This window comes from Pteropus medius, unplaced genomic scaffold (assembly GCF_902729225.1).
Source record: "Pteropus medius unplaced genomic scaffold, Ma_sr-lr_union100, whole genome shotgun sequence".
Lineage (NCBI taxonomy): Eukaryota > Metazoa > Chordata > Mammalia > Chiroptera > Pteropodidae > Pteropus > Pteropus medius.
Window position 1 is genome coordinate 7,542,779 of NW_024355205.1, and position 12,732 is coordinate 7,555,510.

Here is a 12,732-nt window from a genome sequence, read left to right on the forward strand (position 1 = left end):
TCTAAAACTATTCATGGAATTAAAGCATTAGCGGGTCACTGAGGGTTATAAAGTAATGCTAGCATTGGCTTCGACTTTATTTTTAAAAATTTAACTGAGCTATTATAGAATGTGATAAGAATAGAGGAAAGAGGAGGTCGTGGGCCCCCTTCAATGGGTATGTGCTGAAAATGACAGCTAATTTGAATATTACCTTTTTGAAAACCGAAGAAGAGAAATATCCTGAAGACCAGATGCACAACTCCCTAACTTAGTGCCTTTATGTCACTGTACCATGCCACCCTTCTGTCCCCACAGACGATGAAGATATGAACTCATTGGTAATGACATACCCATCAGTCCTCAACCATATCCCTATTTAAAACTGGATTTTCACAACAGCTTTTTGAAAGACCTGTCACTTTTTCAGTGTCGCCTCTCTGTTGCGCTTCTCAGTGGGAGCTGACATTTTGCTGATACTTCATCAGGCTGGACTGCCTGCTGAGAGTCAGATTGGTAAGGGATATGCATCTCACTGCTGGAAAGGAGGGAAGATGTATTATTTAAATACAATATATTTTACAGCAACTTTAAAAATCAGATTTAGGATTGTTTCAGAGAGGTTGGAAACATATTATTGCATCTCACTTCTTCGAATTTGAAGATAGTTAGAACTTTTAATTGTTCTAATAGATTTTTATTTAATTTGTTTTATTTTGTTTTACATGTACTCATTTTTTCTGCCTTATGTAACGGATTTCTTTTTGACAATGGTGTGTCATAAAGGAAATGCCAGCCCTGACTTATGTTAGGTGTGTTACAGGTAGTTGAGAAACAACTTAGAGGTTGTTTAAGGGAACAAATGGTTAACCTAGATCCAAGCCAATACTCCAACCACATGAATTCTGGAGAAAAGTAGTGAGGAGGCTGTATCTACACATAAAGCAATCCAACATTTTTTGTTTTTTGAATTTTGAATCATTTCAGTCAAAAAACTGATTTTCGTTTTAAAAATAAAATAGACTCATTTTATATCACTTTGGCTACTGTAGATAAACTCAACTGATATGAAGTAATAGAAAAATAAAAATAAATAAAAACAAATAGACTAAATAGAGAAATTTTGGTTGGCTGGAACTATTTCTTGATTAATTTAATTCAACCGAAAAGGTCAAACCAGTTATCTGTTTAGAAACAGTAAAATAAAATGAACACCTGAAAAGTAACCATTTCTTAATACCAAAAGAGAAAGTAAAATTAAGAAACCATTTTGTGTGTTCAGACTATATTATTTGCCAGCTAGCGGTACACCAAAGCTGTTACTAACAGCTCGAGAAAGCCAATTGTTAAATTTTCGGAAATTTTTGCAAGCCAATTGACATTACATTGGTTGCCTGAAGTCAACATGGTGGGAGTATTACAGTGTGGAAATTGGCAAATGCTACAAACCAGGGTTTTTATATTTTAGAGAACCAGTTGATAAACATTTACCTGATTACCTCTACAGAGGGTTTACACCTGTGTTCAGCATGGTTTTCATATTGTTTAATAATGTTTAATCATCATCATTTCATTATGATTCATCATTTCATGATGTTTGATTATATGATATTTAAAGCATAAACTGTATTTGAAATTAGTATCTCCCTTCTAGTGTCTTCTTCTTCATTCTCTCTTATTTTCTTTCCTTCAGTAGTGGAGAAGCCTCTTTTGTAAATGCTCATTAAAAATATGGCAAAATTCAGAAGAGTAATAACAAAATGACTGAGGGATAGTGAATGGAATTTCTGAAGAGAAGGAAATGAAGTGTTCAGAGGAAGCATTATAGCCATACCTTATTTGCTCTTCCCTTTGCTGTGCTTGCAGATAATGCTTTTTTTTAAAAAAAAATTGAAGGTTTGTGCAACCCTGTGTCAAGCAAATCTATGATGCCATTTTCCAATGGGCTCAGATGATCAACATTTTTTAACAATAAAGTATTTTTAAATTAAGGTATGCATATATTTTTAGACATAATACTGTTGCACACTTAATAGACTACAATACAGTGTAAATATAACTTTTATATGCACTGGGAAACCAAAAAAATTTGTGTGATTTGCTTTATTGAGAATTTTGCTTTATTGCGGTGGTCTGGAACTGAACCAGCCAACGTATGCCTGTACAATGTTCTTCTAGGGCTTTTAAGAAAAGAATTTTAGTGGTGCTGCTAAGCAAGGCTCAATATTCACATATGTGAAACAAAAGAACACAGTCTTAAATTAAAAGTTCAATTAGATTGAAAGAAAACATCTTCACTATTTAGGAACAGTTAAGTCCACCTGACAATATGTTAAGAACAGACAACTATCTTACTTGGATATTTAGTCAATGATTGATCTGGAGATGATTTATTATCCTCCCTGAGTGTTAAGAAAGAAAATCAGAAAGACAAAATATACAAAGGGAAAAAGTTTTTCACCCATAGTCCAACCATTTAGAGATGGCCACTCTTAACAACTGCTGTCCTTTCTACTACAATTTTCCACATGTACACATGGGGACATGTTCTTACAAATTTGGATCATTCCTTATACACATCATTTAATGCCAATTTCAATTCTCCTGACATTATACATCCTTCCAAAACATGAATCTTAATCATTTCGGAATGGTCCACTGATGTGTTATAGAATTTGTTTAATCATTTTCCCTCTGGTGGATATTTAGGTTGTTTCTATTTTGTAATTGACTATTATAAATAATGCTGGGATAAAGAATAAGCTGGAACTAACTTGCAAATTGTTTGGTAAAATGCCTGATATATAAGGCTAAACTGCCCTTCTCAGAGATTGTAATTCTTACCGAGGGTATGACGGTATCTATGAAGCCACCGATGCCCACTCCCAACACTGTTTAGAGAATGGAAAGAACTACAACCTATATAACCCAGAGTTTTCTAACACAGTGAAATAAAACCCTTTAAAAAAATAATTATTTTCTCCAAGTATTTGTATTTATAACTTCTAAAAATTAGAATTTATATAAAGCCAATATCTTTAGAAATAGCTTTTTGTCTCTTTTACCTCTTAAACATATGACCTTGTATCCTATAAGTATTTTTTACAGTTTGTTATGCAGAGTAACTGGGTTTTAAAATTCTGTAAGCACCATAAAAGAATATTTAGAGAAATGTATGCTTCTCTTCAAACACAAGCCCCTTTTTAAATGCCACACATTCTTTGTGGTATATGCATGAAGCATTTTTAATGAGTCCTATCCTTTGGTTCCATTCATTTTACTAAATATCTTATTATGATGATTATATAATTGTGTTTGTGTCTGCGTGTAAAATCAGATAATACCATATAACACAAACATTGAACTGGGCTAGGAGTCAGGGAAAATTTTTGCCTATTCAGTTTAATGCATTATGTCATGTATCAGGTTGTCAACAAAAAATTAGGACACTCATCAAAAATCTCTCAGGACTATCATGATTCATTCTCCTGGGGTTTGAAATCATTCTAGGATTTCAAATCCCAGAGAGATGTAACATAATTATTTAATTAACATTTTAAAGAATGATCACTTTATCTTCCTCTTCACTTGTTTTTCAATAGCCTATTTATGTCACCTTGACAATTGGAACAGTGTAAACTTTGTCACTATCTGCTTAATAATTATTCCATTAAAGTTGAGTTAGACAAAAGAAAATGTCACTTCACTGTGGAAATAGCAACTAACTACCTTTTGAATATGTAAATTCTTACCTTTAAGCTTTTTTTTTTTTTAAAGCAAACAAGTAGGTTAGGAATAGCCAACTGCTGCACCAGCACACTTTTATAACTGTTTGAAATGCTTGTCAACAGTGCCAGAATGACAATCCTAAAGTAAAAACTACCTAGTTACATCCAGAAAAATCTCAGGCAAAGACCTTGTCCTATCACTTTTGCTTGAGGGTTATTCTTAGGGGCAGTAATGCATTTCCCAAATGATCAGATGATTAACTAAGTGCTAAACACTATCCTGGTGTTACATTTTATGTTTGCATTTAAGTTTCTGGTTTTGCTTGCTTGCTGGTTTATACAAAGTACTAAGCACTGAAAGCTAATTCAGACTACTTTTCACACCTCATAAAATCATAGACCATCACAAACAACAGACTTTTGCTGACATATATTAGACACATTTGAAATAGCAATGTAAAACTAATATTGTAATAACTATGCGAGGTGTCAGAGGGGTACTAGACTTACTGGGGTGATCACTTCGTGAGTTATATAAACATCTATTCACTATGCTGTACTCCTGAAACTAAGGTAATATTGTATGTCGATTGTAATTGAATTTTTTTTTAAATGATTTAAAAAAAAATGCCATCATTACCATCCAGCCCACAGCTTTCCTCAAGTTCTCCAGTTGCTCTGACCCACTGTGGAGAGAGCAGAGAAGGTAATCCAAGCAGAGTTAAGAGAGGTTAGGTAAGAATCACAAGCAGAAAAGGAGATAGCAGGGGAGTTGTTTTACGGGCTTTTTGAAGCAGATCCACTTTAACTTTTTATCATTCTATAATCTGCTCCCACTCAGATAAGGATGATAAGCAAATTCTTTAGACTGCCTTTCAGTATGACTTTAAGTACTTTGGTAGATTGGTTCCAAAGATGGCTGAAACCTATCTCCCAGCTTGCAGGTCTTTTGCAATGAGATATTGCTACTCCTCTCATTAGGAGGTAGAATCTCTTTCTCTTCCTCTTGAATCTAGCTGGCTTTAACCAATGGAATGTGGCAGAAGTGATGATGTGTGGCTTCTGAAGCTAAGCTTTTTGACACAGCAGCCATGAGTGACACCAGGTGAGACCAGTAGGAGAACTATCTCATCAACCCATAGGATTAAAAGAAATAATAAATCATTGTTTTACAACAATAGATAATTGAAAGCTGTACCCTAAAATAATGTCTCATAGAGCAGTTAGAAAAAAAAGCATTTATAAAGCTAACAACTTTATTGACTTCATTGGTTATCTTGTCTAAGTTAATGACTTACATGTGGTACAGGCTTTTCCTGTGTAACCAGAAGGACAGTCACAGTTTCCAGTTTTTTTGTTGCATTGACCTCCATTCTCACAGGGGCCACAGGAGAACTGGCACTCTTGTCCTCAGAGGCCATCGGGGCAAGCTTGTAAAATAAAAAAGGAGAAAGAAAGGAGCTTGTAATAAATTGCAAGATGGCCCCAGATTTCTGATGTTGCCTAAGTGAGTTGGGAAAGTGTGCATGTGTGTGCTTATGTGTGTGAGTGCATATGTGTACCACTGAGCTACAAAGAAAGAAATATTTGAGTAGCCTCCAAGGATTTATAGTACTTCCAAAAATATTCCCTGAAGAAATCAACATAATGCTATATCCTGTCACTTTGGAAATACAGATACAGAGGTTGGCTTTTTGCTGAAAATGTGGTTTTTCAGGCAGTAACAATGGAAGCAATTTAGACATATGCCTTTGGAGGCAGTTGCACGCAACAAAACCTGAAAATGAGATGTAATTCGTAAAGGAAGCTTAGGAGGCACGGTGCTTGGGAAGCTGTCCCCAAATGGTTGCTTGAATTCTGTTCTTCTAGTCTTTGCTTCTTTTGTAAGCCAGAATAATCACCCGAGAGGTTTGTAATTTGTGTATTTTATAAGACCACATGATGTACAAAGTGGAGAAAGAGGAAATGTGGGCTGCTTTGTTGGATGCCCTTTGAACTGGAAAAGCATAGCTGATGCTGCAGGGACCACTGAGGGCTCAGTTAGAGGTTTCAGCATATGTCCTACCATGGAAACCACTGGAATTAGAAATCCGGTCGCAAGTGTTCTTTTAACACAGAGAAAACAGTGAAACTTTCCTAAACCTACGACAATTGCAAAAAGTAACATAGAACCAATTTGAGCTTAGAAGTATCTTCTTGTCCTGGGCAGTTTCGATGAAAACAGAATTACTAAATTTTTAGGATGTCTGTACCATTCTTGGCTATTATCTGTTGATCACTTACTCTGTGCCAAGAGCTTTACATAAATTAGCTCACATTTTCATAAAAATTACTATACGACATAAGCAACATTATCTCCATTTTACTTAAGAAACTGAGGATTGGAGAGGTTAAGTGACTTACTCTGGATCACACAGCTAATAAGAACAAAGTCAGGATTCGAACCCAGATCTTCTGGCCTCTAAAACTGGTGCTCTCAGGCATTACAGCAAACTCATGCTGTAATACTAAATGCTCAGCACCTTTCATGTCAATTAACCTGCTTATAGACACCCAACAGAGTTCAAATGTGTTCATCCAAAGTGGAACTAACAAACAAACAAAAAAATCTGTCCTTATTATGATGACACAAGGGTTGAATAGGCTTCCTCAGATAAACTCAAGGAGCTTGCTGGGCCAGCGACCTCCCCATTCAGAGGTCTGCCTGCAGCTGGGGTCCAAAATACCCTAGACTACTAACTAATCAAAACAAAAACATTGGCTGTTTCCACCCCCACTCTTTCTCTTTTTTGATATTTCACAGATTAGTGTAAAAACCAGCTCTTTTGCTCTTAAAAGTCATTGCTGATGGGCTAAATAAGTCCTGGGGCTGATTGTGGAGAGCACTGTTCATTAGTGCCATTGAAACAATTTGCAGTCTTTAATTAACTATTCATCTGCAATCTAGACACAGGTCTAGAGTCAAGAGTTTTAAAAATATGTCTGGCTCTAGGAGCACTTGGGCTACTTCACTCTTTTTAAAAAGAAAAAGAAAAACAGGCCTGATTTTCATCATGCACAACTGTTGGAGAGCTCTTTTTGCCTTGATTTTAGCTGCCAATCATGGTGATTCCATTCACCCACTCCGCTCTGATTCATAATTTCATTTTGTGGTTAGACAAAAATATCAGAATTGGACAAAGTTATCTGATTGAAAAATAATATGTTTTCCAGAGATTATGGTGACCTCTCTATTTTACTGATTTACATATACTTTCAACTCATTTTCCTTCACAGTGGGAATCTCAGAAGCATTTTCCAATATAGTATATTCAGTAGCTGCTTCAAGAAAATGTTATCAGAATAAATTAAATTTAGTCAGGTGTGTTTATATGGTATTGTCTCCTCATGCAATGACTTCCAGAGCATCACTTCTCTAGTGGGGATATAAATAAGGGCTGACCTAGCCTTAAAAATCAGTTAAAGCAGGAGGTTTAGAGATTGGCATGAGCCCTGCTCTTATACCATATAAAATACATTCATGTAATGTCAGGCTTCTGTTTCCCCAAGTTCTTTACCCCGTTACCTAGAAAGTCATAATCCCTAAATAGCCCTCTCTCCATGATTTCTAGATGAACATTCTGCCCAGACTCCAGTTCCACAGCCACGGAACGACCTGGACGACTCTTACTCCCTTGCAGTCAGCTCTAACAAGCCCTGCAGACACTGAAGATGACAATGCCAGGAGCAGGGTGTAGCACACGAGAGACAAAGACAACCCTCAAACCCAGAGCCGGTCACTGTGAGCAGACCCCACAGCATGACGACTGCCTTTCAAATCTATCAAATCCTCTGATTGTAAACAAGATCGCCCTTTGGACCACTGCAATGGCAAAGAGTTCACTTGCTATTAGTGATGATAATTTTATTTGTTATATGTTCAGGCTTGCTATATATTAAAGAGAAAAATGCTGTGATAATTTCTCCTGAATAAGATAGTAACAAGTGCTTGATTCAAACAGAATACATAACATGAGAAAAATATGTAAAGACTAAAATGAAAGATTTTCATTTATTATGTTAAGAACGTATTTATTGAGCAACTCCTATAAATCAGGATTATTCTAGGATTTGGGGATACTTTGCTGAACAAAATGAATGGATCTCCTTCTTCCATGGGGCTTAGCTTCTAGCAGGAAGGACAGGCAAAAATATTAGACATTATAATAATTAGAGTATATGGTATGTTAGAAGATGATGTGCACTTTAGAAAAAAAAGGAAAGGTCAACAAGACTCAGAAGTTAAAATTTTCAGTAGGGCGGTAATGACAAGGTTCAGTGAAAAGGTGGAATGAGTAACATATACATATCTATATATGTTACTTATAATTGGAATTATGCTATAAACTTTTCTATTTATATATTTATAAAAATGTTTATATAATATTTAGAAATTTGAAAAAGGACCACATTAATAATTATATTTAAAATTTCCAATTTTACCAGGGTTAGAATCTTCAAATTGTATTTGTTTGAATGATCTGTCTTTAGATATAAAAAAATGATTTTTTAACTCTGAGAACTAGCAGTCCCCTTGGTTGAGTCATTCAGCTCAAATAAGTGACTAGCCAGCTTTAATCTTCTTAGGATAAGTCTCTGCAATGTGATCTTTCTTCCCTTGCTCTAAGCTAGCAAGGGGACAGCCAACAGCAGAGGCTGAGATGACAAGGTTAAATAACTTTATTGCCCTGTGTCTCAGTTTCCTCACCTGCAAATAGGGGATTAATAAAGCTTACCCATCTCCTGAGGACACTGGTGGATTAAATAATTAATGATCATATGGTGCTGAACAAAGGCTGAACATTGTTATTAGAAAAGAAAGAAAATTTATCATCAGATTGTACCTTTCTGGCATCTGTTGCCTTGGTAACCAGATTTGCAGGTGCAACTGCCATTTTTGGCGCTGCATTCCAGGGTGTTCTCCTCCACACACTGACATTCTGAAGAGCAGCCAGCCCCGTAGGCCCCCTTGGGACAGTCTGCAAGCAGATTGAGGCAAAAACGGTCACCTAAAAACCATGCTTTTTTTTTTTTTTTCACATTGTTAGTGCACAGGCATGTAGTTCTGCAGGGCCTGATTATGGGAAAACAAGAGGATCATTCTGACTGCCAAAAAAAAAAAAAAAAGGAAAACAAATGTCTTTCAAATCAGGCAATTCATTTGTTTTTTGGCAAGTGGATGTGAAGAGTGAAGCCTGAACTACTTAAAAGGCTTTGGTGCTTCCGGGGGAGAGAAATTGCTTCTCAATGTGCTCCGTTGGTGCCTATAGTTAATATTCTCCAAGGACTGTGAAGGCCTGCCAGGCCCCATATTCATCCTGACACAGCATGGAGATGATGGACAAGCATTGATGGGAAGGCTCACCATTGTTTTCCTTCCCTTTCATTACACGGTAATCGGAAATAATTTTACATCACGTAGATAACACACAACTTTCATCGTGACAGCGGCATTATCTTGGCCACATCTTTGGCAAACAGTGCTTGCCTTTCCTTCATTATTTTCCCCCATGTCGTTGAGTTTTAGGGATGATAGTCACATAGGAATTCTAACCTGAAAAAGCCCCACCTTTGCATTCGGGAAAACCTACCCTTAGTTCTCTCTTTGAGGAGTTACTTACGGTAATTCAATTCCCTTTCTGAAATATACCTTCGATAATTTTTTTCTCCCCCTTACAGATGTCCAAGGGACTTATCAAATGAAAGATCCTTCAAGTGCCCTCCAGGCTCAAGGTAATTGTATTTATTATATGCTCACTTAGGCTTTGCTAAGAAAGCTGCTTTTAGAGAACAAAATAAGCCATTTGATTTTCTGGTGAATGGAATTATTAACATCTGCTAATATTTGCTATTATTAGCAGAGATAATTTAAAGTGGTGGTTACAATGGCACCATGTAAGGGGATGCATGTCCTTGCCAGCCATAGACAGAGTTATCCTTAAAGTAGAACAGAATTATGAACAGGCTCCTATTCACTGTTGATATCCTATTTGGATGATAAATTATATTATCCCTTGTTCATCTTTCCTATGGCTGCCAAGTTTTGAGTCCTTTCTCAGATCCACCAAGTTCCAAGATCTCTCAGAGACACTATCTTTCTTGATGTAGGCCTCTACTTGCTCATTCCGGAACATTCGTTTTCCTGGATTGACTTCTATGCCCTTACTCTTTCTCATTCAGCATGTAGGATAGTAGTTCAGGGGACAATTCAGGCACAACAGAAAACTTAAATGTGGCAACTGGGTATATTAAAAACACATAACCTTAGAACTATGCTTAGAAGGAAAAAGAGAAAGTGGCAGCAACTTCTTTTGTCAATCCACTGTCTGCTCGGGGTTTGCTGTGCATTGAAATAGGTCCTCCAAAGATTCAGAAGTCCTTACCCTAATGGCTCAGAATGTGCCCTTATTTGGAAATCATGTCACTGCCAACGTAATTAGTTAAAATGAGGTCATACTGGAATAGGATGGGCCTCTACTCAGATATATGACTGGTGTCCTTATAAAAGGGAAATTTGGACACAAAGGCACTCACAAAAGGAGAATGCCATTGTGAAGATTAGAGTTAGGCTATTACAAGCCAAAAACTATCAGAGGCTAGGAGAGAGGCCTGGAACAGATCTTTCCCTAGTGCTCTTAGAGACAGCATGGCCTGCTAACACCTTTATTCCAAAATTCTAGCCTCCAGAACGGTGAGGCTTTAGATTTCTGTTATGTAAGGCACTCAGCTGCAGCACTTTATTCCAACAGCAAACTCAAGCTTCTCAGGGCCAGGCAAATGACATTAATAAATAAAGCCTCAAGCCTAGCAATAAGAGTCCTGAAGAACTGTAATGTGTAAGTTTTTTCTAGAGATGGTCATATTCAAAATGCTAGCCACCATCGCCACCATCTGCTATTTAAATATTTGACTAGATGAGTCATGATTTAAATGTTTTTTGCCAAAACATCTGGTACTGCTTGTAAAATATTCAAGTTATTACTAAAAAATGGAGTGTATCTTGTTACTTTAGAGGAACAATAATAGAAATGATGCTGTCTTTGTTCCTAGGTGAGCTTTCTTCTCTTGGCCTGTTCCAGGAGGTATGTGATGTTCTGGAACACACCATCTGCACCTGCATTGTTCGCATTTATCCGTGCCTTCTCCTCTTCTCTCCTATTTTGCTTATGCAAGCCTAACCTCTCCTCATTACCCAGGTCCAACTTTCCATGATGCCTTCACCAGATCTCTTTTTGGAGTATTCACAATATACTCTGTGTTTTCTAAAGGCATACCTTTTATAAATTAGACAAGATCCAAGGACATTTGACTAAAAATACAATATAAAACTCTAAAAGGTGTCTGCTGCTAAGAAGTGGGTCATGATATTACTGAGGTTCACTCAGGAAGGATTTTCAGAGGAGGGCAGATGGAATAGATAGAAGAGCAGGATAGAGATTGTTTCAGGCTCAAGAGTGCTTACACACAACTTTAAGATGGAATGGTGGGCATCCAGAGATATCCCATTGGGAGAAATCCTAAAAGTTACTGATTGATGGCCTGAAGAATGTACTGGTGATTATGTTTTCTAATATCTTTTGCAAAATGTGACTGATAGTCAAAATGCAAAATGAATAGCCTGCTTTAGAAATTTTAAGGAACGATATTGCTATGCAATAAAATTCAGATAAAAAAACACTTGTTCTAGGTCTTTGATATTCAAGTCCCATAAAGTGTAAAATCTCCTTTTAAATGAACTCTTAACAATCCTCTCTCAATAGTTAAGGTAAATGCCAACTAGAAAAAAGTGTAAAGAATTCAGAAATTTTTTTCTTTCATTCATCAAAATCTAGATTCTATAACGTAAAGAGACTAAATAAAAACTAGCACATAGATCATATATGTTTATATGTAATATAACTATAAAATATATTATGTTTTTTTACTCTCTTTCTTTTTCTAACATATTTTTGGTACTTTTCCGAGCCTCCTTGCTTCACAGAGAGCAAATCTAGTGCTTGTGACTTACTCAGATGACAAAACCTCCCATAGCGCCCTGGTTCACACACATAGGCGCCATACACTCTGTGGCAATGGCCAGTGTTACAATTGGCACAGTTACATTTCCTTTTGCAGTTCTTCCCAAAGAATCCTTTTGGGCATCCTAAGGGGTGGAAGGACAAACAAAGCAAATATTAACCCACATGCAAAACTTGCCAGAGCTGTTGTTATATGCAATATGGAGCATGCAAAAGGTAAGGTGTTTCCGATCTGACTGGACTGAGGCAAGAGAGATCTTTTAAAAACCACAAATAAGATTTTATATCTTCTGTCTAAAATTCTACAAGGACTTGCCGTTGCTGCCAGGTTAAACCTCCAAACTTAAGATTCACAAGTTTCTGCACTGGCTGACCTAACGTGGTGCTAATATCCCCTTGATTGACTTTCGCTCCACCAACTGACCTTCTTCTGGTTCTTGTAATGCACCTTACTCTTACCCACTATACAGTCTGGCAACATGTAACTCCCTCAGTCTGGAATGCTCTTCCCTCACACTTTCCCTGTCTCATATCTCTTCATTTTGCAGGCTTCTGCTTAAGCATCACTTCTCTAAAAGTTAGTTTGGGTCACATAGTCTGCATTTTCCTCATAATCTGACTGCCAAGCACACATTAATATTCAATTAGTAATACCTGCCGACATTTGTAACCTTTGTCTGCTTTGAACAATACTGAAAGATCCACATAAAAGGACTAAGGATTGATTGATTGATTTTGTTACCATATCATAATGCCTGGCACAGTGCCTTGCAAACACTTAATATGCATGTTTTGAATAAATGAATAAATATTGTTCAGGGGAATAAATAACTAAGATGCCAGTAGGAGCCTTCCTGCACCTCTCAGAGAGTGAAGTAATCCTGGTTTCCATCTCCCAAGGTCCATGAACTGTAAGAATCTAATAAACTCCCCATGATGGTTGGCAATCCCCAGGGACTTAGATCTTC

At 36.8% G+C, this 12,732-nt stretch overlaps 1 protein-coding gene across 1 annotated transcript in view; it reads right to left on the reverse strand.

Moving 5' to 3' along the window:
- Positions 1–12,732, reverse strand: part of LOC120598554 (EGF-like and EMI domain-containing protein 1) — a 495,472-nt gene that overhangs the window by 38,833 nt on the left and 443,907 nt on the right. The window contains exons 14-16 of the mRNA XM_039857412.1: positions 11,755–11,889; positions 8,591–8,725; positions 5,006–5,137 (exon numbers count right to left, since the gene is read on the reverse strand). Of these exons, the coding sequence (XP_039713346.1) occupies positions 5,118–5,137; positions 8,591–8,725; positions 11,755–11,889 (290 nt within the window). The 3' untranslated portion in view covers positions 5,006–5,117. The remainder of the gene's footprint in view (positions 1–5,005; positions 5,138–8,590; positions 8,726–11,754; positions 11,890–12,732) is intronic.